The 26599-nt window shown below is 51.9% G+C and overlaps 1 protein-coding gene and 1 pseudogene across 2 annotated transcripts in view; both read left to right on the forward strand.

Annotated features, from left to right (window-relative positions):
* TNS1 (tensin 1) overlaps window positions 1–20547 on the forward strand; it is a 200195-nt gene extending 179648 nt beyond the window's left edge. For both annotated transcript variants that reach the window (XM_049768018.1, XM_049768016.1), the window contains exons 21-31: window positions 705–891; window positions 4538–5592; window positions 8968–9054; window positions 9668–9799; window positions 10221–10313; window positions 10926–11003; window positions 14162–14233; window positions 14426–14594; window positions 15308–15376; window positions 15787–15819; window positions 18866–20547. In XM_049768018.1, coding sequence (XP_049623975.1) covers window positions 705–891; window positions 4538–5592; window positions 8968–9054; window positions 9668–9799; window positions 10221–10313; window positions 10926–11003; window positions 14162–14233; window positions 14426–14594; window positions 15308–15376; window positions 15787–15819; window positions 18866–19010 — 2120 coding nt within the window. In that variant the 3' untranslated portion in view covers window positions 19011–20547. The remainder of the gene's footprint in view (window positions 1–704; window positions 892–4537; window positions 5593–8967; window positions 9055–9667; window positions 9800–10220; window positions 10314–10925; window positions 11004–14161; window positions 14234–14425; window positions 14595–15307; window positions 15377–15786; window positions 15820–18865) is intronic.
* On the forward strand, window positions 1025–1142 carry LOC126002888 (uncharacterized; annotated as a pseudogene).
* Window positions 20548–26599: the final 6052 nt, after the last annotated feature.

Raw genomic sequence — 26599 nt, forward strand, 5'->3', positions numbered from 1 at the left:
AGACACCTAGAATGTCAGTGTCTCTGGCCGGCTTTTGCCAATGTCCTAGTTCTGGGTCACGTGTCTCTTGGGTCCCTAGGGCCACTGCCCTGCTTGGAGGTGTCAGGATGCCCTGATAGTGTCCCTAGAGGACCCCTGCTTGTCCCACTGCTGCTCAGGGCTCCTGAGGTCTTGGGGTGACGGGTCAGGACAGCTGGTCCCAGTGGGGCCAACAGCCCTCATGCTCCAGGCCTGAGTTCTTGGTGCCCCTCGGGCTATGCTCTGCCCTTTTCCTGGCATGCTGAGTGTTGGCTGCATGGGCCAGGTGGGCAGAGTATGGAGGGCCCCATGACTCATCAGCTGTGGCGGTGGTTGGGCCTGACCCTGCATTCTGGACATGGGGTGAGGCCAGTTGGGAACCCTGGCACTGTCCCGAGATAGGGACAAGGCATTTTGGAGCACTGAGGGGGAAGGGAGAGGGATTCCTGCTCTGGGAGCGGCCCTGGCTCAAGGAGGTCACATGAAGTGGGATGAGGGCGGAAGGTTCTCATAGCTTCTCCTAAAGTCAGGGAGAGCATGGCTGTGGGCAGGCTGGGGTTCCATTCCCTGTATCCCCTGAAGGTGGCCAGGCTCTTTCCTTGTACTCTCATCCCACAGTGCTGACAAACTGCCTCTGCTCCCACACTGGAGACCTTTGTCCATTCTTGTGTCCTTGTCCTTTGCAGAGCCACGGAGCTACGTGGAGTCGGTGGTGCGGACAGCAGTGGCGGCACCACGGGCACAGGACGCGGAGCCCAAAAGTTTCAGCAGCTCTGCCAGCCAGGAGGCGCCTTTGAGGAATGGGAGTCTGGGGGCCTCCTTTGTCTCGCCTAGCCCCCTCTCCACCAGCAGTCCCATCCTCAGCGCTGACAGGTAAAGACAGAGTATAAGAACATGGTAGGGTTTGAGGGGATCTGATTGGTAGAAATGAGCCTTTTCCACCATTCACCTCCCCCCAAAAAGCCTGGGAGAAAGTGGGGTCAGCAGTGATCAAGAATCAGGTGTAATACTTACCTGGCAGGGGATATACCATGATCACGAAGGTGGTTTTCCCAGGGGGAGGCTTATCCATTGCACTTCGGATCTGTTGACCCCTTTTCTAGTTTGGGATGAAACTGGCCCTCAGTGTGGTGGGCGCTGGGCCAATGCAGTACACTTGACAACATTCAGTCCTCATATTATTCTACCCTCCAGCCAAACCAGAGGCTCCCAAACTGAGTTTAAGGAGACTGGGATTGGGGGAGAGGCCAGCTAGCACCTCTTTTTCCAAAATCAAGCCAGTGCCTTCACCCTGGAAATCTACCACCTTTCCACCAACAAACAGAACACATTCCTCAGTGGTCCCCCTAGGAGATTGCTGCCACCCCTTCCTTCCATCCTGGATCATTCCAGTGTCCCCTGCCACCCGGAGGGTGGTGTGAGACCACATGGAAAATGCTGAAACACTACAGCACATCAAACTCACACAGGGATATGCCAGAGTGGAATTAAGAATCCAGCTAGGAGAACATGGAGGCAGGGCAGGGACAAGATAGAAATGTGGGTCTTTTGCTCACTAGGTCTGTGATGGCATTTCTCCAAGTGCATGTAGGCCTCAGGGATGAGCAGGATGTGGAGAAGGAAGAGAGGAACACAGTGTGTGGGCTGGGTTGTAGGCAGGGTGGCAGCTGGGGGCCGAGGTCTGGGCAGGTGGAGTTGTGAGTGGGTCAGGCAGAGAGGAAAGACAGAAATGAGGTTGTGGAGGCACTCAGCAGGGAGGCTCTGTATTCTGGGTGCAGCTGGGCAGGGGGACATGGAGACATTATGATGGGGTCCTAGAGATCAGTGAAGGCACCGCATGGGGTGCCAGATCCCAGAAACCCTACTGGCCTACTCCCACTGAAGCTCACTCCTGGGCCTGCCACAGACAAGCCCCTCCTATGCTCACACCCCTCATAAACCTTGAGTGTTTTAGGCCAGAAAAGAGCTCCCAGGGGCCAGAGCAATGGCGCAGCAATAGGGCGTTTGCCTTGCATGTGGCTGACCCAGGATGGACTGTGGTTCGATCCCCCATCGACCCATATGGTCCCCCAAACCAGGAGTGATTTCTGAGCACATAGCCAGGAGTAACCCCTGAGTGTCACCAGGTGTGGCCCAAAATAAAAACAAAACAAAAAAAAGAGCACCTGCCTCTGCTGTTGATTTTCTCCACCTCCTCTTCCCTCCTCTTCTTTTTTCCTCTTTTTCCTTCTTCCTCTTCCTCCTCTCTCCTTCCTCTTTTCCTCCCTTTTCTACCTCCTCCTCTTTCATGGTACTTTTTTTTTTTTTTTTTGGTTTTTGAGTCAGGAGTTACTCCTGCCTCTGCATTCAGAAATCGCTCCTGGCAGGTTCAGGGGACCATATGGGATGCCGGAGTTTGAACCACCATCCTTCTGCATGCAAGGCAAATGCCTTACCTCCATGCTATCTCTCTGGCTCCTCATCTTTTTAGTGAAACTTAAACTTTTTAGTGAAACTTATTTAAAAAACTGAGGTGATGGAGAAAGAGATAAGAGAGAGAGAAAGAGAGGGAGTGGGAAAGGAGAGAAGAGAGAAATATATATTTGGGAGAGAAAACAGGCTCCTCCAGAGCAGAAATTAGTAAATAACATAAGAGACAAGCTACTGACAAAGTTCAGGGGAGAAAATGGGCTTGAAAAGTAAACTGAGGCCTAGAAACTTCTGGAAGCCACCTCCTCTGTGCCCCTCATAGGTCTGGGCAGAAAGGGCAGTGGGGGCAGGGACCATTGGCCTCTGAATCTTTTAGAATCTCATGTGCTCTCAGCTGTTCCCAGAGTGATCAGGCCAGCGGCTGCCTCCAGCTCTGACACTGAGCAGTGGCACTGATGTGGGAAGAGAAGGGGCATGGTCTGATCTGCCCACCCTGCTTCTGGCCTAAGGACACTTTGACTGCTTACTGCCCAAATCCTACATCTTGAAGTGTTGGCTCTTTGCTGGACTCAGGAAGCTCATTCTTCCTCTAGGCCTGGTTTCTACACTGCCCCCGCCTGTTCTGCTACCTTCTCCCTAGTGGTGGATTCTGGGTGATTCCATATCAGAAGCAGAAATTCAGCTCCACTCCAGGCCCCTCTGGAATGTGAGGCGTGTCCTGCCCACTGACCTTTCCCTGCCCTTGGCTCTCCCACTCACCTCACTGGACTGAGCTTCCTAACTGGCTTTAGGAAGCCGCCTAGGCTGCAGCGACAGGCCTACCCTATGGCTCATACAGCCTCCTCAGAGTGGACCTCTGGTGCTTCTGGGTAACTCCCTACCTGTCTTCTCCCTACAGCAGCTATTACCCAAACCCCTAACACATCTTCTGCCATATCACCAATGGACAGGCTTTGGGTCTATAAGGGGTCAAAAGTAGAATCCAGTACTCCCGTTTTCCTCTCAGGGAACCTTGAACAAATGAAGTCTATAGGGTCAGAGTGATAGCACAGCTGTATGGTATTTGCCTTCCGTGTGACTGACCCCAGTTTGGTCTCCTGCATCCCAATAGCACCCTGAGCCTGTCAGGAGTGATTTCTGAGTGCAGATCCAGGAGTAACCCCTGAGTGCTGCCGGGTGTGGCCCCAAAATAAAATAAACAAAAAATAATTTAAAAACAAATGAAGTCCGGGCTTCTTCACTCTCCAGTTACTATGTCCTGAGGCCTTGGGAGCCCCACAAATGCTAGAGTAAATCCTTGATGGAGACTGGTCTCTTTTTGAACTGAGTTTTCTCAGAATCTTAGGCTGAGGGGTGACTCTGAGTCTCTGTTTGACCACCTACCTGAGGAAGATGCTCCCTGTAGTCCCTGCTTGAATGTTCCTGGTAATGGGAGACCCATGGCCTTTTCTGGCAGCTCCCTTCTGCTGGAGGCAAACCTGACTCCTGGAATTAGCACCTTCAGCAGGAATGGTGCTCACAGCACACCCAGGGAAACTGAGTCAGGTGGAATAGGAGTTGGGGTCTGTGATGTTGGCTTATAAGGGGGCTTAATATGTGGGTTTGGGAAGCAGCCAGTGCAGGGGGAACACAGGAGCTTTGGAGCTGGATGAGTGAGCTGTGTGGTTCTGGGCCTCTGGCTTGACTTCTCTGGACTTCACTCTGTTCTTTGGGGGCTCCATGAAGTCATAGATGGTAGCCCTCATAGTTGGGTATGGGCTCATGAAGCTCCTGTATGTGTGGTAGTGTGTGTTAGTAATGTTGTGATAGTGTGCATATTAATGTGTGTGCGAATATGTGTTGGTATGTGTGGTATTCTGCTGGTGTGTCGATGGTAGTGTGTATAGTGGTATATGTTGGTGATATGTACTGGTGTGTAGTAGTGTGTTGGTAGTATGTGTGTGCTAGTATATTGGTGTATGTGTGGTGCTGTGTGTTTGGTGTGTGTGTTGGTAGTGGCAGCAGAACACGCTGAGTGCTCCCTTCTCTTCATTGTCCCCTCCTTCCCCCCATCTCCATCCTCTTCCTTATTCACACTTTCCCATCTTCTCTCTCTCTCTGTCTCTCTCAGCACCTCGGTGAGGAGTTTCCCATCAGGGGACAACGTTGAGCAAGGCCCCCGGACACCCACTCAGCCCTTGCTGGACTCTGGCTTCCGTTCGGGCAGTCTGAGCCAACCTGGCCCCTCACCTCCGAGAAACTACCAGAGCTCGTCTCCACTGCCCAGCAGCTACAGCAGCCCTGACTACACTCTGCAGCAGTTCAGCTCCCCAGAGAGCCAGCCCCGGCCTCCGTTCAGCGTGGCTGGCGTGCATGTGGTGCCAGGGAGCCCTCAGGCCCGCCACCGGACAGTGGGCACCAACACCCCACCAAGTCCTGGCTTTGGCCGCAGGGCTGTCAACCCCAGCATGGCCGCCCCTGGGAGCCCAAGCATGAGCCACCGCCAGGCCACGGGCCCAGGAAGCAGCTACCATGCCACTGCAGTCCCCAGTGCCCAGAGCAGCGCAGCCACCACTCCCGGAAGCCCCAGCCTGGGCCGGCACCCAGGGGCCCACCAGGCCTTGGGTCTCCATGGTAGCGTGGCCACTACTCCTGGGAGCCCCAGCCTGGGTCGACACCCCACTGCAACCCACCCAGGCCTTTTGGCCTCGGGGCTCCAGAGCAGTGCTGCCGTCAGTCCTGGGAGCCCCAGCCTGGGCCGCCACCTGGGCGGGTCTGGGTCGGTGGTGTCAGGCAGCCCTGGCATGGACCGGCATGTGGCCTATGGGGGCCATTCCACCCCTGAGGACCTGAGACCAACACTGTCCCGCCAGAGCAGTGCCTCGGGCTACCAGGCTCCTTCCACACCGTCCTTCCCAGTGTCCCCTGCCTTCTACCCTGGCCTGAGCAGCCCTGCCACCTCCCCGTCCCCCGACTCGGCTGCCTTCAGGCAAGGGAGCCCCACGCCGGCTCTGCCAGAGAAGCGGAGGATGTCCATGGGGGACCGCGCAGGCAGCCTCCCCAACTATGCCACTGTCAACGGGAAGGTGTCCTCGCCGGGAACCAGCGGCATGTCCAGCCCCAGTGGGGTCAACTCCGTGTCCTTCTCACACACTCTGCCCGACTTCTCCAAGTACTCCATGCCAGGTGAGTCACCCCAGCCCTGTTCTGCTACCACCCAATGGTGTCATCCTCGAGTGAGGATACCTACCCTCATCCCTACTGCTCCTCTGAATTTTCCTTAACAACCTGGGCCCAATCCAACATGGGCCTCTTTCCTTCCAACTGTGTAAAACTGAGGGGAGCAGAAGGGGTCCAGTGCTCATCCCAATGTTCTCACCTGGGGTAACGTGAGGCTGCAAATGCTAAAACCATGGATGAGCATCTGTGAGGGCATCATTCTCAGGCCAACCATTGATTGCTTGCATAGCTGCTGTGAACCAAGTTTTGTGCCAGGCTCCATCTCTGTGCTATGCCACTGACCGTCACCAAACAGGTGTTATTACTTCTGTTGTCAACATGAGCCAATAGACTCTGGAAGGCCGTCCTTGGTCCCAGATCCCCTAGTTACTAGAGCCACCCAAGTCAAGGCTTCCAATCCAGGTTCATGGTACTGCCCTGTTTCCATAGCCTGCAGGGTCACTGTGATTCAGTATCACCTTGAACATGAGCCTCCTCAGCCAGGCCCAACTGCCAGCCTGTGTTTCCTACTGGCACATGTCACTGATGAAAGATCTGGCAGCCAAATGCCCAAGGCCAAACTAAAACTGGCATCTTCTCTCTCACATCTGGTTTGCACCCACCACATTTCCCTGGTGGTGCCCACGCACACTGGTTCACTGGTTTTCCTCCAGAACTCTAATTCTCTGTTTCCATGTGGACAGTTCAGGGTGGACTTCTCTGGATGGTTATGGGCTCAGTTGTTCTGTAGCTTCTCAGCCAGAACTAGTACCTAAGCTTCTGGGCTAAGATGATGGAGGACGTTTTAGAATGTTCCAGGCATTAGGGAAGGGCTCTAGCTGCCCACATTCCGCATGTCACTCCTAGATCCTGTCCTGAGCCAGGATACCTCCCGTTCTCACCCCCCACTCACCCTTGTTTCCTGCTGCCTCCCCCCATCACTGCCTCCACCCCCTGAGACATCTGGTTCCCGGCCCTACTCCTTGGAGGACTCAAAACTTCTAGGAGTTAGAACATTTCCTGTTTCCCACCATATTCCCTGCTTAAAATAGCCCTTGGAGTCAACACAGGAAGGCTCATGGGCCCCGTGCTGCCTCTCACAGCTCATTAGACAGCCCGGCAACAGTGGGGGGTCTGGGGCGTCAGAGATAGGGGCTGTTCCAGCTGCCATGAGGCCCCTCCTTACACACAGCAGAGTCCCCTTCGAGCAGAGAGAGATCCCAGAGCCTCAAAGCATGTCCATGACACGCTGAAACTGGCCGTGCAGGAACATGCGGCCCAGCCCATGTGTCTGTTTTGTGTAGTTTCTTTTTTGTTCGCTTTGTCTTCTGGCCATACCTGGCAGGGCTCGGGGTGGGGGTGGGGGCTCTTCCTGGCTCAGTGCTCTGTTGTCATTCCTGGCAGGGATCAAGGGACACTCGGGATAATGCCCAGGCCCTCATTTATAAAAACTGCATTCTTGTTTGTTGAGTGCTCTCTCATCCTCTCTGTGTCTCTCTCTATTTCTCTTTTCTATCTCTGTCTCTCTTTTACAGTGCACAGCTCTCTTGCACTGTGCTTTGCACTTAGAAACTCATGGCATTATTAGCCCCAGCCTGTCCACCCAAAGAAGAGAACACTGTGGGATTAGTTTATTTTCTATTCTCCACTTTGCCTGCCCACCTTGTCATTGTCCTTCAGTGCTGAAAGAGGTCACATGTTATTGTGAGCATCCAGACAAGAAGAGAAGGTGGTTCTAGTACAAAGCAGCTCTGATCTCCTGGAGGATGCAGCTGTGTCTTTCAACCTCCTGGGCAGATTTCAGGGTCTAGCTGTGTTTTCTGTGGGGTCCCTGATCAGACCCCAACCCTCTCAAAACCTTTTCTCAGCTCTTCCTAGAGCCTCTGGTTTTGCAGTAAGGAAGGAGGGGGCCCTTAACATGGACTCTGACCTCTGAGTTTCCACCTGACAGTGTTTTCCTCTTGTATGGGTGGGAGTAGCATTTTTTCCCATTTTGTGATGTAGAGCATGGACACGATGGATTGTCCGTGTAGGGAATGAGGAGGGTGTTAGGGGAGAAGTGAACAGTCTTCTGGCCTCATCTCAGGTTCTTGATGGGAAACATGGATAGTTGAGAGGGATGAGAACACCAGGTATTTAAGCCTGTGGGAGAGAGGGAGGGCTTGTTAGATAGACTCTCCTAGAGCAGTGGGGAGTTGGGGCATCCTGTGAGAAGGTCTTACAGGGGACAGATTCTCCTAGGTCCAGGGAGGTATATGGGAAACAGGAAGGGGATGAGCGAACTGGTTCTGGCCCTTCCAGCAAAGCTCTGGCCTGATTTGAGACTTCACAGTCTGGGTTGACTTCCTCTGGCAGCCAGAACAAAGGGCGGTAGACATGGTGACCTAAGATAGTGGAAGCTGGGGCCAGAGGAACGTGAGAGATAGCACAGTGGGTACGACATTAGCCTTGCACATGGCCAACACTGATTCAATCCCTGGAACCCATGTGGTCCCCTGAGCCTTTCCAGGAATGATCCCTAAGCACAGAGCCAAGAGTAACTCCTGAACACAGTACTGATATGACTCCCAAGACCCTAAATGAAAAAAGATCAACAATAATGACAACAATAACAAAACAATGGGACCAAAGAATGGGACCAGAACCATAGTATATGCTGATAAGGTGCTGAGCTTGCACACTTCAACCTAGGTTCAATCTCTGGCTTCCCATATGGTCCCTCAAGCACCGCCAGGAGTGATTTTTGAATGCAGAGCCAGGAGTAACCTCTGAACACAGTTGGATATGTCCCACCCCCCCAAAAAATAATAAAATTTAAAACATTTAAAAAACAAGTTGGACCAGAGAGGTCGCCCAGTGGGTGAAGCAAAGGCTTCCTGCAATTAGGATCATGTACCACCTCCAGCACAAAATTCCTGAGCACTGCTAGCTCTGGCCCCCAAAGAGACAATCAAAATAAGGCTACAAGTTTGAGATTGGGGTGTTGACAGGCTGGTTCCTGAAGAAGCTCCCTGTTGCTCTGCACCTGTGGGTACCCCACACCTCGAGGAACCCCATTCTAGTCTGCCTCCACCTCCTGGTCTCCTTGCCTCTGTCCTTCTCCCACCAGGCCTGTTGGGTGAGCACCAGCCCAAACCAGCATCTCTTCCATATTCATCTGGTCCCATTTGCCAAGGCCCTGTTTCCAAATAAGATTATAGGCACAACTTCTGGGGGCCCAGACAACAACATGTCTATTATTGTGTGTGTATTTGTGTGTGTGTGTGTGTGTGTGTGTGTCCTTGTGTGATGGAGAAGGTTATAGTTCAACTCATGGTGTTTTCTTTTCTTCTCTTCCACTAGACAATAGCCCTGAGACTCGGGCCAAAGTGAAGTTTGTTCAGGACACTTCCAAGTATTGGTACAAGCCTGAGATCTCTCGGGAGCAGGGTGAGTTTTCCTGACCCAGAATCATGTAGCCCCCTCAGGGATCTGGGCTGGCTATTAGGCTTCCTGGCCTGGACAATAACAGACGCTATTCCCTCTGAGGGTGTGGAGTCGGTACTGAGAGGGGCCCAGGACTGACGAGCACAGACTGATGTATGTGGAACAGGCACTGGGGCAGTACTTACATCAGTCTTTACCCAGTTCTCCATAAAATATAGGGTTTTCATCTTCAGGATCTTTTCACATTCTAGAAAAACAAAACAATGACTGAAGTTGGGAGGGTGTTTTGAGGGCCTTCCTTATGGGGCTCCCAGAGGAGGCCTCTGTGAGTTAGGAATGGGGTCCCACCATTGATGCTCCCATGGTTTGGGTTCTCCTTGACCATGGCCTGATTCCGTGAATATGGTTGTATTGGGGACTCTTCACTGTAGAGTCTACACTGTGGTGGCCTGGTATCTCCTTGCCACAGTGTTAGGCCAATACCCCCTCACCACAGAGCCTTGCTCTCTGACTATTTGCCCACTCTGGTGAAGCAGGACACTGAGCTATGCCCCCCCTCATAGCCCCGAGGAATTCATTCCTGTGCCATGATGCCCTTTCTCTCCTCACACTGCAGCCATCGCACTCCTGAAGGACCAGGAACCAGGGGCCTTCATTATCCGTGACAGCCACTCCTTCCGTGGAGCCTATGGGCTGGCCATGAAGGTGTCCTCCCCACCTCCCACTATCATGCAGCAGAATAAAAAAGGTAAGCCTGTCTTGTTTGATCACCTAGACACCCTCACTCAGCCTAGACACCCTCACCCAGTGTACACATCCTTACCCTGCCATTATAGTCTAGTTTTCAGGCTCTGAGTAGAAAGGCCCTAAGCAGGGCTGGGCAAGTCTCCCAAATCATGTCACTGGAACTAGTCCTGCTTTAACAGATATTGGAATCATGGCCTAGGTGATGGCTGGGTTAGGGAATAGAGAAACAAGATGGCAGGAGCCTTGTGAGTGGATTTCTTTGGGGCTTGGGCAGGAGCATCAGTGGATGACCTTTGGGGTTCTGGTCACAGCACTCACCTGCCATGCCAGCACCCTTGCACTCAGGGGAATTCAGAAGATGCCAGGAGGTGGGCGGATACCACGGGAAGGGCTTAGACCTCATTTCTTTCTCTTCATCGAAGGAGACATGGCCCATGAGCTGGTGAGACATTTCCTGATTGAGACGGGTCCCAGAGGAGTTAAACTCAAGGGCTGCCCCAATGAGCCGAACTTCGGTAAGTTCCCCCCACCTCCTCGATCTCCACTCTTGCCCTCTTACCCTAAGCTCCTCAGCCCAGGTTGTGTGGCTCCCTTGTCAGAGAGGCAGTGGGGCCTGTGATGGCAGCTGCCTCCTTCTATTCCTAGGCCTCTGCTGGGCACTCTGCCATGCCCCTCTTTATATTTACCCTCCACTGTCATGCATGGTCATTATCCCCCATAATGGCCTAGAGGACTCCAGAGGTCTAACTTGACTTCTGCCCTGAGAATGCTGCTGTTGGAGTATATTGAGGAGACACGTTGGGAGGAGGCTTGTTGCCCTGCCATGGATGCTCAGTGGCTGAGCTGGGGTTGGAGGCCACAGGCTCTGACCTTTCTATGGCTCTGTCCTGAGGGTGAGAAAGGCAGAGAGGAACTTTCTCTCAGGAGAGTTGTTAGAGAAACACATGGGAAAACTCTTGAGTGCCTTCTGTCGTGATCTTGCTGACCAGAAAGGCATAGCCTGCCTGCAGGGTTGGTGGGATGAGGGGAACGTGAGAGACTGAGGGTCTCTGTGGTCTCTGAGATTGTGTGGGGGCCGGGCAGACTTCCTGTGTGCCCCTGCCTGACCTGCCTTCTTCTCTTTGCAGGCTCCCTCTCTGCCCTGGTTTACCAGCACTCCATCATCCCGTTGGCCCTGCCCTGCAAGCTGGTTATTCCAAACCGAGGTAGGAACCCGAACCTCCTTTGCTCTCAGAGAGAGTCCTTGAGAGAATTCCCCTGAGTGCCGTCCCTGCCTGCTGCTCTAGAATGGGGCCTGGTGTGGGGAGAACAAGGGTCATTCTGTCATTCTCAGGAAACTCAAAACCACACTCCTCTCTCATTTTTTTCTTCATCTAGTAAAGAAGAAGGAAAAGTTCATTTTAAGTCCTGAAACATATATAATTGACTTGCCACAGTTTTCTGGAAAATACTTGGCTGACATTAAGAATCTCAGATTGACTCCTTGGCTAAACTTTATTACAGGGTGGCCACTAGAATTGGTTGATGGTTATGGGGAAGCCCAGGTAGATCAGGGTCAAAGGAGAGGAGAGAAGAATTAGGGTCATGGTGGGGTAGAGACAGTCCCAGGCTTAGATGTTGATTTGAATGGAGAGGAGATGAAGAAGAAGAATAAAATGTATAAAGAGATCCATGTGTTGGATGAGACTGCCTAAGGCATCCTGTTTCTTTTCTTTTCTTTTTTTTTTTTTTGTTTTTTTTTTTTGTTTGTTTTTGTTTTTTTTTGGGTCACACCCGGCGGTGCTCAGGGGTTACTCCTGGTTGTCTGCTCAGAAATAGCTCCTGGCAGGCACAGGGGACCATATGGGACACCGGGATTCGAACCAACCACCTTTAGTCCTGGATCTACTGCTTGCAAGGCTTGCCGCTGTGCTATCTCTCCGGGCCCAGGCACCCTGTTTCTAACCCCTTAGGCTGACTGGTCTGATGAAGGGTAGTAGTGGAGAAATAATTCTCAAGCAGTTAAATTTCATAGGAGTCAGCTTGCTTTTATTCAATGGCCTTTCTCTGCCATATGCTTTTCCTCACATCTGCATCTCTGCTAAGCTTTCTGCTCCCTCCCTCCCCCTCTCTCTTCCTTTCTCTCTCACCTCTCTCTCTTCTTCTCTCCCTTCAGCCATACTCTTTTTTTTCTTTATTCAAAACAACCAGCTCCATCCCAGGTGAGAGCTGCTCTGATCATCCAGGTGGGATTAACATCTCAAAAGAAGAGGTTAGGGAAACAGGAAGTTGGGGGAAGGGTTACCACACAAGGAGAGAGAATATTTAAGCCTCATCTGGATGGGCTAAAAGAGAGAGTATAAATTGTTAAGGCCCTCTGTCCCTGGCCTTCCATGCTGTCCTGAGTTTTTTCCTGGATATGGCTCACAGACTAGCAAAGAACAAGGTGTTGGGTGGCTGGATTTCCTGAGGTGAGGGATGGGCTTGGTTGGAACAAGATGTCTGGAGTTTCAAGTGGGTTAGGAGTCAGAAGGGGGCACTCTCCTAAATCAGGGCTTTGACCTAGGGACAAATCAGTCTCAAGAGTGTAGCCTGTCAGTTTCAGAACATAAGATGCTGGCCTTTGGGCTGCTGTGTTCAGCATAGGAGACTTAGCTTCTTACACAGAGGTGTCTTACTTAGGGGGATGCTGGAGAGATGCCACAGGCTCTTTTAAGCACAGGCTTCTAGAGTCTCTGCAAGCACAGGAAGGCCCCAGCTCTGAGCTAAGTTCAGGAAGCAGAATCTGTGTTGCCTTTGCCTTCCCCTCTCTGCTCCCAGCCCACGCTCCTGGGTTGATGCCCAACGCCAAACCTCCAATCTCCTTTGATAGTTCCTACTTACCCATCTTAATTGACTGAATTATTCATGATAATTGACCCCCATTATCAGTTTAAAAGTTCAAATGCAACTTCAAGATGTGTTATTAACCACATACATTGAGAGGCTAATTAAAATCCCATTTCTAGAGAATTTACCAAGGTAGTTCTGCGATTAGAGAACTGTTTTGCTATTTAACCAGTGGTTCTCTAAGTGAGCTTCCTGGTAAACATCTGCACGCTGGGGATCCTGTTGAAAGTACACATCTCATGTCCCTTCCACCCTCCCCTATCAGATACCTTGGGATGTTTGTATCTTTGGTTTTTATTTATTTATTTTTTTTGGTTACACCCAGCAGTGCTCAGGGATTGTTCCTGGTAGGCTCAGGGGACAATATGAGATGCCAGGAATTAAACCTGGGTAGACTGTGTGCAAGGCAAATGCCTTACTGCTGTACTATTGCTTTGGCACTGCTCTGGGGTGTTTTAAAAAGAGGAGCCTGCCCCCTTTGAGAAGCCCATCTTCATTGGACATACTGCTTGCTCTGTTGAAATCACAGCTGTGCAGCCTCCATGGTGTAATACAGCTTCCCAATGTACTTGGCCAGCTTTTGCCCCTTAAAAAAAATCACTCAGCATTTGCTGTAGATCTTCCTTCTCTTCCTCCTCTTTCTCCACTTCCTCTTCCTCCTTCTCTCCTCCTCCTCCTTCTTCTTGGTTTTGTTTTGTTTCGTTCTGTTTTTGTTTGGGAGCCATATACTGCAGTGCTCAGGGCTTATTTCTGCTTTGCACTCATGGATTACTCCTCATGGTGCTCAGGGGATCATATGGGATGATGGGGATCTAGCTTGAGCCAGCTACATGCAAGGCCATCTCCTCCCTGCTGTACTAACCTTCTATAAGAGAAGAAGAGGAGGAGGAGGAGGAGGAGGAAGAGAAGGAAGCTCCAACAATACTACTTTCTTCAAAGGAACAAATGGAACAGGCTCTGTAATAGCAGTAAAGACATCTGTCTCCAGGGGATGATTCCAGTACCCCCAGGATAAGGAGTACCACATAGAAAAATACTGGAGTCATGAATATGGGTATCTGTTGATTGAACAAAATGGCCAGCATGAATGTCTTCTCCTTGCCCTGTGCTAACACTGTATGTTAGTGAAGCAGGGACCATTTTCCCTGGGGTTTTTCTTTTTTGTTATTCTCAGCTCCATGTCTGAGAGTGATTTCCAGCCCTGCTTAGGGGACCATGCAGGTGGGGGTTGAATCCTATATGCCAAGCCTGTGCCCAGCTCTGTTGATCCCTCTCTGTTTTGTGGAGACTGGCAGGTGCTGAAGTGTGGGTCTGAACCGCTGTGAGCCTGCTGAATGCCCAAATATCCCGAAGCCTTCACCCTTGCAGCTCCAGGTCCCCACCAGGGCAAGTGCAGGAGCCATATCATTTGCACCAAATATTGCTGAGTGCATTAGCATCCACCTGCTGCATTCAACTCTGGAACTTTATTTGTTGAGTTGTATTTCTGTCTCAGACCCTACAGATGACTCCAAAGATAGTGCGGGCCCTGCCAACACAACCACCGACCTGCTGAAGCAAGGGGCAGGTGAGTGACCCATTGATGTTTAAGTCTGCCCGAACCTTTCTCTCCTCCTATCCTGTCCATGGGCTGTGTGCAGGGGCCGTGGCCCAGGATGGGCCTGAAATTCCTCTGTGGCTATGTCCCCGAAAGTGCATCTGGGCTGTCAGCTTTGCCCCCCTCAGCCCTGCTGACTGCTCCTTGGCGGGTGTCTTCCAGCCTGCAATGTACTTTTTGTCAACTCTGTGGACATGGAGTCACTCACTGGGCCACAGGCCATCTCTAAAGCCACCTCCGAGACACTGGCTGCTGACCCCACACCGGCTGCCACCATTGTTCACTTCAAGGTTTCTGCCCAGGGAATCACCCTGACTGACAACCAGAGAAAGTAAGTCACCTCTGCCGGAGGGGCGCACCTTGGTGAGCTTCTGTTTATGCACTGATTCTCATGCCATGAGTCCTGACTTATTTTCATCTCTATCACCTGCCCATCCACCCATCCATGTAGCTATACTTCCTCCACCTTGCCCTCCAATCCATTTACATCCATTTATCCTCGATCCTCCCTCTCTCCTGCCCTCTCTCCCTCCCTCCCTCTCCCTTCCTCCTATACATCCACCCTTCCATCAATCTATCTCCTCACCATCCTTTCTACCTTTTATCACCTTCCTCCCTGCCTTCCCTCCTTCATCTCCCCCACCCATTTATGCCTCCATCTACTACCTACCTGTGCTCTTACAAGAAGATTTACCTTGGATAGGAAAATGCAAATAATACAAAGCCCTGTTTCCCTGACCAGAACCTCACCTCCAGGCTCTCCCCTAGTGGTGTTCAATGCACCTTCCCCATTCTTCCCCCAGCTTTCCTTTTTCACCTTTAGTGCCCAGTTTCTTTCTTCACTCTCTAGCCTCTAGCCCTTGGGAGGTTTCTCTGGTATATCTATCTGTTTCCACCCATCTGTGATCCATAGTGAGTCTTCTTGTTCTTAAGGCCAAGGATGTGTTGCCCGGGTCAGTTGCCATGATGGCGCGGCCTGCAGAAGGAAGAGGGAGCAGGTGGCCATTTCATTCTTGTTCTGATAACCGCATGTCTGTGCTGCAGGCTTTTCTTCAGAAGACATTACCCCCTCAACACTGTCACCTTCTGTGACCTGGATCCACAGGAGAGAAAGTAAGTCTCATCTAGACACCTTCTTAGAACACTGATGTGCGTGTGTGTGTGTGTGTGTGTGTGTGTGTGTGTGTGTTTGTGTGTGTGCGTGTGTGCTCGTGCGTGGGCTCAAGCCCCAATTGTATCAGGGGAAGTAATTATGTTGGGCATCTGCTGTGTTTTCCTCTTTTTCCCCAGTCCCTCCCAATCCCAACCAACCTCATCTGCAGTGTCCCTAACTCCAAATTTGCTTCTCCACACTGGAGACCTTGGTCAGTTCTCTTCTTGAAAGCTGGCAATAATTCTCTCTCTCCACCTCCATGTTCCCCTGCATGGTTGTGGAGAATTGCTCCCCTGGAATAGAGCTCTCATTTCTCTTGGTGTGGTGGGGCCAGGGTTGTGATTCAGACATGTTGTCTTTCTCTCTACAGATGGATGAAGACTGAAGGAGGTGCCCCAGCTAAGTAAGTGTGGCTTTTCCTAGCACTTAATTTTTTTCTTTTGTGCTTTTGCATCAAGGTCAAAGACCCAGCCTCTAGCCTTGCCTTCCCGCACCTCTAGGATGAGAACAGCAGGGACAGAGAAAGGAGCTTTTGCTCCAGTTCTGGCTCTTGAGGCCCCTTCTTGCTCTTTGTGTCACTAGGTGGCTATCAGGATTGGCTTGGCCTTTCTCCCCACAGGTGGGATATTTGGGGATTTTGTTTTGTTTTGTTTTGTTTTTTGGGTCACACCCAGCTGTGCTCAGGGGTTACTCCTGGCTCCATGCTCAGAAATCACTTCTGGCAGGCTCAGGGGACCATATAGGATGCCAGGATTTGAACCAATGACCTGCATGAAAGGCAAAGGCCTTACCTCCATGCTATCTCTCCGGCCATATTTGGGGATTTTGGAGATCTGGTTCTTTTTGATTCTTCCATCTGCTCAGCCTCTCTTCAGAGACCAGACATGGGGCCTGGAGGACTCAGACCAAGTGGGTCTGCCTTAGGAGCCTGGCATTGGTCCTCTGGTTAAGCTATATGTGGGAATGACATTACAGGTCTTCAGACTCTGAGGAACATAATAGCCTTTGCCTGCAAAAATGGTGTTGAGAGAGAGGAAGCAGGAGAGTAAGGGTGACTTTATTAGTATTTGTAGTTTGTTAACACATGATGGGGGTTTTCTCAGTACTGAGATACCTGAACTAAGGATTGGGGTACCTGGGGACAGAAGCCAGGCAGGAACGGCACTCACTATTTCTGCCGTGTATTTGGCATTTGTCACAGCCAATAGGGATGCAGCGGCATTGTTAACTTTTCCAGAACTTGTGTTCTGTGGTCACCTTACACCTTGGGACTTTATCTAGAGTTTGTTAGGAAGACAATGGTTGCCATTTAAAAATTAAAAAAAAATAGAAAAAATAAATAAAAATAAAAATAGCACTGGGCTCAGGAGATATTCAAAGTGGGATAGTACATGCCTAGCCCCTGACATCCCTATGTTCCATCCTTTGTACCGCCTGATACCCCCGACCACCATCGAGTATGGCCTCAGTGGCCCTGAAACACTGCAGGGGTTTCCCTGGTGGATTCCGGCACAGCAGGAAACATCAGGGCATGGCCAGGCCTCTTTACCCCAGACCACCAGCCTGCACTGCCTGGGGAGTGTTTGTTGGGAGCATTCCCCCACCTCAGCAAGTATCCCCAGAGTGGCACCTACAAATAAAGGGCTGGCTGGACAGTTTGAACGGGCAGAGATGGGTTTAGGATTCAGAGGGAGCTGATCTTACTGGGAATACAGGAACTGGAGCCTCCTAGAGAGGTAGCACTGCCCCCCTTCCCCACTTAGCTGCCTTGGGAGGAGCTGTGAACCTCTTTCCATTCAGTAGAGAAGATGCAAGGCCAGAGCAATAACACAGCATTAGGGTGTTTGCCTTGCGTGTGGCCAACCTGGGTTTCATCCCAGTCTTTCCATGTGGCCTCGAGCCTGTCAGGAATGATTCTGAGCACAGAGTCAGGAGTAAACCCTGAGCACTACGGGGGTGGCTCCCAAACAAAATAAAACAAAAGAGAAGAGAAGATGTGGCAGGAATGTATGAGGAGGAGGCAACTGGTCCAGAAGGAGGGGCCCTACCCCTGGCCAACATACTGAATGCAGGGATACAGAGGGGTACTGTGGGGCTGAGATGCTCACTGTCTGCAATCACATAAAGGCTTGATGCTCACAGTCACTGGTAGTGTCCAAGCAGGAAGGAGGAAGGAGGAAGGAGGAATCAGGCCCCTCTGTCACCTTTCTCCTGTAGCATTGGGTTGCTGGTGTCTGAAGGGGTCTTGATAGTCCTAGGGTTCCTGAAACTCACGTTGGAAGGACTCTGGCTCAGTTGCAGCCCAGACACCATACAGGGGTGAAGGACTGGGGCACAGTGGCTGGGGTCTGGGCCTTTGCCTTCACTGGCTTCATAATGCTCTTTTCCAGCCTGGTGTGGGTGTTGCTGAACATTCATAGACCTGGCGCCGCTCAGTGCAGGGAGCTGGTGGGAGGGCCCCTGGTCTCCCCTGCAGGGCCAGCCTTAGCTCCTCTGCTGAGCCCTTCACCGCCTGGCAAGATACGGGAAAAAGGGTTCTGGGGAGTAAGATCAGGCTTCCGGATTGTTCCCCACTCAGATGCAGGAGGGGAAGTCCAGGGGTGTGTATGAATGTCTGGACATGACATACATGCACATGTATGTGAAGGTGATGCCTTGCACATGAGCATGTGTCTGTACATGCATGTGTATGTTTACACACACATGTGGACAGGCTAGCCAACTCAGCTAATCTTAGTTCCTGCGGTCCTGGGTGTGGCGAGGGGCTGCCTCCACCTCAGCTGTCCCGTCTCCCCACCCCGCTCTAATTAGCAACGGGCCAGCTGGGAGGGGACCTGGCCTCACATTCTGTTCCCTGCTCTCGTATTTTTAACTCTGTTTTGTATGGAGAGAATGTGAGGTCACTCCAGTCTTGGTGTGGGAAGTGGGGGGTCAGGGGACAGTTGCCGAGTTCCTCTCCCCTCCCATGCTCTTGAACCCTGGAGTAGTGCGCGTGCTCGAGTGTGTGTATGTGTGTGTGTGTAGGGATAACACCTTGTCCTCTGGCCTTTCTGACCCTCTTGTGGTGTGTGGGGAAACAAAGTCCTGTGCCAGACATTCCACATTTCATCTCATTGCGCATGTGTTATGAGAAGTGCTGGGTAGGGGTGAGGCTGGGCGGGACCAGGAGAAGCCGTGCAGGAATGTCTCGGATTATTTTTGGTCTCCCACGCCCCCTTGCCCCCTTATACTGTGTAGTCTGGACACTGCGTCCCGCTCCTCCTCTTTCCTGCCCTCACCCCCAATCCTGGCCAATTTCTGCCAGGAACATGGACACTGGTGTTCCCCTCTCCACCTCAACTAGGCTTTCTAGCGAGAGAAAGGGCTCTCTCAGCTGTACCTTGACTTCACATTCAGGGCTCGAGGGCACGTTTGCTCACTGGGTTTCTCTTTCTCTCCTGCCCCTCCAGGCTCTTTGGCTTCGTGGCCAGGAAACAGGGGAGCACCACGGACAACGCCTGCCACCTCTTCGCCGAGCTGGACCCCAACCAACCTGCCTCGGCCATCGTCAACTTTGTCTCCAAGGTCATGCTGAGCTCTGGCCAGAAGAGATGAGCCCCACCGTGTGCCTGAGCCAGGGCCTTGGGGCCGGGGCGTATGGGGAGGGGACCCATGAATCCTGACCACTCTTGAACCCAGAAGGAGGACTCGGGGCCGATTTGGGAGAAGGAGAGAAGAAAGTGCCACGTGGGGGGAGCGGAAAGTGAATTGCAGAGGGGAGGGGAAGTGAGAGAAAGAAAGAATGGAAGAAAGGAAAAATGAAGAAGGAGAATAATTTCATTCCCCTGGGTTGATGGAGCCCGAGAACCAACCCCTGAAGCCTCCGAAACTAGCCAGGTCCCCCTAACGCCTCTCCACGCTCTTAGCTTGGCTCACCTCCTAGGAGACTGACCCAGCCTCCATGGGGATCCGCGTTTGGGGAGTGAGGGTGGGATGGAGGAGGCATGAAAAGCTCCTTCTCTGACACACAGCTGCTTTGTGAGGAGAGAGCAGCCTTTTCAAGCACCTCCATGAGGCCGTTCCATGACAGGCAATTGCTTTGCACACTCTGACGTCTCTGCTTGCCTGTGGTGGTGTGCAGGTGTTTCTGTCGGGCCAGCTTGTCTGCACCCCCTCACCCCCATGCAGATCTCTGCTTGCCTTTCAGCCGCAATGGCCCAAGTGCCTCCTATGTGTCGACCCACATGCACGCGTTCATCCAAAGGCCAGACTTGGGGTGTGTGGCAGGGCTTCAGGGGCACCTGAGACGATGGGTGACATATTTCTGTACCTGCACACTGATGACTGTGGGTGTCACCACCCCCTTTCTTGAAAAACCACTGGCTGGAATAGGTGGATCTGGATCCCCAGAGGGGCGCCCCACTGTCTGCTCTATCTGTTACTGCCAGCAGGTAGAGATTTGGTGTGAAGACTTAGAGACCTTTTGTAGAGCAAGAGGAAGAGAGGTGCCAGGCTGGGTTGAGCTGTGTCTTTCCCTGAAGGTTTAAGGCTTGCATTGAAGTGTGTGGGGACATTCCAACCAGCCCCTGGCCCCCAGCCACATCCTGGGTTTCGAAGGCCGGACCAGCCCTATCTCAGGCTTCTTCCTCCTTGGCCTGGACCCCTTTTATGCTGCAGGTTTCTCATGTTGAGGCTTAATTCGGGGAACCCACTTCCAAAACCTCTGCTCAGCACCTTGGGGATGATGCCCCTATCTCCTGTGCTCCCCTCTCAAGATATTTTAGGGTTCAGCATGCTGAGCTCTGCTGCCTGGGAGAATCAGGGCAGAGCTGGGGGGCTGTGACCCAACCACTGTAGGGCTACCTTGCCATGTCTGATGCTCACAGCTGCCCCCTGGGTCTCCATGTCCCCCAGAGAGCCAGACCATCCACGGGGCAGAGGACAGAAGCATTGAGGCCCAAGTGCTGAGGGTTTGTGTGGGTGGCCCTAGGTCTCTGAAGCATCTGGGAAGCTCACAGAACTCCACATTCTTGAGGGCCCCGTAAGCCTAGAGAGAGGCGTTGTACTGATATATAAATATATATAATATATATGTGAGACATACCGACGGAATTTGTAAGCTAATAAAATATAAGAAAAGGAGAAAAAAAAAGACTAGGTAAATTGACACGACGTATTTATTGTTTCCTACTGCTTTGTTCCCCGATCCCACCCCCATAGCTCCATTCCCTGCCCTTTTCAGATATGAGGAGGCCTGGCATGGGGCCCTTTGTTTGTCTTTGGAGCAATCCAGGGTCCTCTTGCTTTGACCTGGAAGTCCCCAAGACTGTTGGGGGCTTGCTGGGGGAAGGGGTCACTTGTGTTCTATTCCCTTGGTCACCCACTTTGCAGCTTCCTGGACAGCCCTAGGCTGCTGAGCGGGGAGCTGCCCCCCATGGACCATGGACCATAGCAAGTGCCTCTCCCCCCCAGGGCCATGATGTGTATGTTCCCATGATTTCTCCTCCGAGAGGCTGTATCTGTGTGGACACTGTTTCAGGGAGCTGGCAAGGAATGCATGCGGGTCACAGTGTGAATATGTGTGAACCCTTGTTTCTGGTGACCAAGGTCCTCTCCAAAGTGTCCTTCCTTCTGAGGTATTCAAACCCAAAACATGCAGAATTACCCCCCACCCCACCCCTATCCCAGAGAGAATATACCCCACCCCTTCCTTTGTAAATACCCCCAACCTCCTGCTGGAGAGCCCAAAGCAGCAGGTATCTTGCTCCTCCTGGTCTGGGTTGTCTGCGCTGGGAAGGCCTCCACATGCCCCATTTTGGGGTCCACCTCCACACATGCTCCCCAACACTCAGCACCCACCAGCACTGCACTCAGGCTTGAGTCATGGTCTCTACTGGGCAAGCTCTGAGCTACTGCCCAGCGCCTTTTGGAACGAAGTGGCTTACAGGGGCTTGGCCTTTCCAGAAGGTTGAGGATCAAGGGCTCCCCAACCACAACCATGGTCCCCGTTTGCAGCCGTTCTGTGCCTCAGATGGGGGCTGTGTTCGCATGTTGCCCACGCACGCGCGCACACCACACACACACACACACACACACACACACACACACACACACACCACAGAGCACTGCAGTATATTCTTGCCAAAGACTCCCTTCCAAAGAAAGCACTTTTCATAACTTTTGTCCTGTTGTCTCTGTGTCTTTTCCTCCTCCACCTCCATCAACTCTTTTTACTGTTGTTGAGGATTGGAACCCTTCGTATGAGTTTTGGGGAAGGGCCCGAGAGAAGTGGGCCAGGAAGAGAGACCAGGCAGCAGGGAATGCAGCGGTGCCTCCCAGGGAGCCTCAGGTCCTGCCTTTCTGCTATCCAAACAGGAGAGCTGGGGGTGGAGCAGTGAGAACAGTCAGGCCCAGCCCTGTCATCCCAAGGTGGAACGGGACGGTCAGGGCATGGGAAGAGCAGAGACAGGGCCCCGGGAGAGGAAGCCAGGAGGAAATGAACTGTTTGAGCAGCCTCTGGCCTGGTCTGCTCTCTGTTGGGCCAGGTGTCTGCAGCAGAGAACAGGCCCTTGCAGGTCTGGAAAGGGCCCAGATTTCATGTGTATCTCTCCCCCACAGTTCTGAGAATAGGTGCATTACCGGAATCTTCTTCCCCAGGGGGATCTGAGGTATCAGACATGCAGGAGAGGGGCTGCGGAGCCTGTGGGAGCTGCTGGCCTGTGAGTGTGAGTGTGTGTGTGTGTGTGGGGGGGGGTACAAATGGAGCCAGGAAGAGGTGTTTGCAGTTCTGCCTCATGGCCCCCAAAGAGGCTGGTGTGCTGGTCAGGGTTTGCAGAGGCCCCTGGAGATATATATCTAAGTTCAACCACCTCCAGGGAAGTCTCTCCCCAGCTCTGTTTTCAGCTCCAGACTTAGGAGATCGGGTAAACCCACAAGCCCTCCCCAGGACTGCCTCTGACCCTACAGCTCTCCTTCCTCTACCTCTTGGAGGGTGGACGTAAAGTCTCAGAGGGCCCCTTCTCTCTGTATCCCAGAATCCCAAGTCTAGAGCCCCCTTAGCCAGTGGTATTAGGATGTATGTGTGCTTGTGTGTGCAAGTGAGGATGCCTGAGTGTGAGAAGCTGCCTATCTCTTTAGGAGAACTTGGGGGATGGGATGGAAGGTGGTGAAGGTCAAGTTCAGTATCACCAAGCTGGAAAGGAATCAGGTGCTGGGCCCCCCATGATGTTGGGGATCCACCCCAACGTGGAGGGACTTCCGGATTTTTTTTCATTAGTGTTAGGCAGTTCCCCCATCCCCTCCTGTCTGTCCCTCAATCTTCTTTGGGTTTGTGTGAGAGAGAGAGGGGAAGCCCATTGGGTCTGAGCCTCTGAGCTTCCTTTCTCTCCCCTCTGACCTGTCATTCAAAATAAAGGTCAGAAATTCCTGTCTCTGACTCCCTGGTCCATATGCCGGAAAAAAAAAAAAAAGACAGAATCGGCGGCCCCTCCCGGCTGTGTATTTATGTAGATGGAAATATACTTTCTCTGTTGTATTTTAATGCCTGTACCAGTGCCTCCCCTTCCGGGGTTGAATGTATTGTACTCAGCTGCCTCACTCCTGTACAGCCGCTTGTTTCTCGGCGACCCGTTGTATGGCTTTATAAATGATAAAGTGAAAGAAACTCCATTCGGCTCGACAGCTTTGTTGTTTGAAAGGGGTCTTTCAGGCTTTGGGGGTGAAGGAGGGGAAAGCACAAGCCTCCCTGGCCCCAGGCTCCAGATGTATGATGTATGCTGGGTTAGAAACTGCCTGTTTCTCCCAGCCGGGTTTCTAGCACCACATACTCCTTTTCTTTTTCTTTATCTGGGGGGGGGGGCACACCCAGCAGTGCTCAGGGGTTACTCCTGGCTCTGCGCTCAGAAATCACTGCTGGCAGGCTTGGGGGGCCATATGGGATGCCAGGAATTGAACTAGGTTCTGTCTGGTGTTGGCCATATGCAAGGCAAACGCCCTACCGCTGTACTATCACTTTTGCCAGCACCACATACTCTTTATGGACAATCTTGTAGGTAGAAGAGAAACTCACAGCAGACTCATGGAAGGGGAAAAGAGACGTTTTGTTTTGTTTTGTTTTGGAGTCACACCTCACAGCACTCAGGAGTTACTCCTTGGGCCCTGGGAACCATCTTAAATGCTGGGGATCCAATCTGGGTTGGCAGCGTGCAAGGCAAATGCCCTACCCTCTGTGCTATCACTCTGGCTAGGAGAAAAGAGGATCTTAATGGATCTTAATGGTTTGTATGACTAAAGTGGCCAGGTGTCTTGGTTCTGAGTTCGCTTCATCTCTGAGTGCTCTGACTTAGGGTCACACTACCAGAAACTCCATGATGAGATAGCAGATGTTCTGTGCAACCCAACTACAAAATGTTCTTTTCTCCCCATGTTTTCAACAAAAACCTTGCAAGAATGCTCCTGACTTCTATGGGAGGCAACTGGTGCCCCATCTTGAGTGGCACCTGGCTCTTGGATCACCAGGCAGCGTTTAGTGGCTGGGAAGATGGCGGTGGTGTCCCAGGAGTAAAGGTGGAACTATTAGGTCCAATTTGTAGCTACCCTTCCCAGGCCTGTGTGCAGCCCACTGGGGCCTCAGCAGGAGCTCCAGGGTAACTTGGGATTCGGAGCATCTGAGCTTTACCTGGTGACGATGACGGACAGGGCAGAATGGTGAGAGACCAGGAATCACTGTGTGGCATTACTCAAGCCTGCACTGAGCTGTTGGTGAGCTGCTGAAGTGAACAGCTGGATGACGTACAGAGCTGTGTGGGGCCCAGTGAGCAGACCAGCTCCCCTCTGCAGCCTTGCAGGCCTTGCTTGCACCCCTTATTTCACCCTCTGCATACTTTTTCACACTTTTCAAACTCCAAAGAACTCTAGTGTTTGCCCTGTCATTAATTCAAATGGATGGTTAAGAAATAATTATGAATTCATTCCCATAGCAATCTCAAGCTCATTGTTGGCATGAATAGGATGTTCATGAAAAAAATAAATATGAGAGGGTGTTTGTATTTTTATTTTATTTTCTGTATTGGGGCTACATCCACAGGTGCCAAAGGCATAACTTACTCTTGGCTGACTTCTATTGGATCCCAAGCAATGGATAGTGTCCCCCAAGTCCTGTCAGGAGTGAGCACTGAGTATAGAGCCAAGAGCAAATCCTGAGTACATCCGATGTAGCTCCAAACAAACAAAAAAACTAAAAGTGTGGTCCTTTGTATCTGCCTGCTGCTGCGATATCTCTGGGGTATATCTCAGGGGAATACCTCACACACACAGAAAACTTGGAATTATGAAAATAATTACCTTACCTCAGAGGGCTAGCTTAGGGAACAAAGTGCTGTGGGCTACTGGCCCTTAAGAAAACTGCAGCGCCTCACCCGTCTAGCTCTGGCGTCTCCTCTCTGCTCCTCTAAGAAGTCCTGTCACAGCAGAGAGGAATTGGAGCAAAATGCTCTCAGGTAAATTTGATCTCCAGACTCGTGACTCCAGATTGCTGGGCTTGGGAAGAGTGATACGGCCAACAGCAAGGCTCTGACTGGGGCTTCAGAGGTCATCCTTGCCATTGCGACTGGATGGCTAGCTTTTGCGTCCCTTTTCGGGCCTCCACTCTTTCCTGATCCCTAGGCTAGTCCAGGGTGTCGTCCTTGAACCCCAAAGCCTACATAATAAGCGGAGTTGGGTCTGCAGCAAGGGGTCCCTCCCTCGGATCAAAACTAATTGGGCTGTCAGAAGCTGAGGCGTGAGGAGGACTGGTACCCCCTAGGAGAGATAGAGAAGCAAAGGCCGAAAAAATAGCACAGCGGTAGGGTGTTTGCCTTGCAAATGGCTGACCCAGGACGGACCTGGATTCGATTCCCTGCATCTTATTAGGTCCCCCGAGCCTGCCAGTACCTATTTCTGAGTGCAGAGTGAGGAGTAACCCCCGAGTACCACCAAATTAAAACAAAGTAAAAAAAAAAAAGTGTTGCGGCTGACCTGCAGGCAAGTCAAACATTAATTTGCCAGGAGGATGCCTCTGTGCCTACAGACACTAAGTAACAGGAGCACTTGGTTCTCTTGTAGCCTTCCGGCTCAGATGGCAGTGGGAAAGGTAGAAAGAACTGGGCATTGTAGAATTCCGATGCGATAAGAGCCAGAGAGAGGAGACAACTGTGGCCAGAGCTGGGAAACGGATCTGAATGTGGAAGTGGGCTGGAAGGGTGGAGAGGTGGGGTGGAGAAGGTGTCCATTAGGAGGTGACATTCTCCTAAGTAAAAACCACAGGGCCCTGGGGCGCCAGGAGCTGTGGGGCACAGAGAGGAGAAAGTGCATTTCAGAAAGTGCATTTCAGGGGCAGGGGCACATCTGAATGAAACGTGTTTCTGCCCCGGCTTGCTGCCCGGCTTGCTGCTTCATTGCTGCAATTTGACATTGGCTGGAAGGTCGGTGTGTGTGTGTGTGTGTGTGTGTGTGTGTGTGTGTGTGTGTGTGTGTGTGTGTGTGTGTGTGTGTGTGTGAAATTAAGGATACAAGCTGTGAAGAACCAGAAGAAGGCTCCGATGGTGTTTTAGAGTGCTTAAGGATTACCCCAGGCGAACAGCAATCTAGATGGATGACCTTCGCTGAGTGCTGCTGCTACGCATGCGTGGACACCTCTGAGCAGCCCACTTGGAAAGTTCTAAGGTCCCTGGGATCTGGGGTACTTGGAAAGAACAATGTGCACGGGCTGTGGCGTCAGAGTGCCAGTCTCACATTCTGCTCTGATCCTATTAATGGTGTGACCTTTGCTTATTCCATGTCAAACTCAGTTCCCATGTCCCGAACTCAAATGGTCTGGCAAATATAGCACCTGGCCAATACAAAGCTCGAGAAAGTCAGTGATGCTTTTGTATGGGCTGTCACCAGACCAGAGAGTTCAACATTTTTACATCTGTTGGGGACAGCTTAATGAATGTTCCAAGGTAAGAGAGTCAGTCCTGGAATCCCCAGCTGAGTGGTGGTTGGCGGTGAAAACTCTCTCTTCCATCTTTGTGGAAGTGTGTAGCTTACAAGGCCCACCATGCCAAAGGAGGTGAGGGAAAGAGGGAGAAGAGACAGAAGGCAGGTGAGGGGGCAGTCCAGGGCAAGGGACTGGACATTATGTGAGCAGGGCATAGGTAGTGGGCGGGGATTCAGGACCAGGGTGG

The sequence above is a fragment of the Suncus etruscus genome, chromosome 2, assembly GCF_024139225.1.
Source record: "Suncus etruscus isolate mSunEtr1 chromosome 2, mSunEtr1.pri.cur, whole genome shotgun sequence".
In the NCBI taxonomy this organism is placed as follows: domain Eukaryota; kingdom Metazoa; phylum Chordata; class Mammalia; order Eulipotyphla; family Soricidae; genus Suncus; species Suncus etruscus.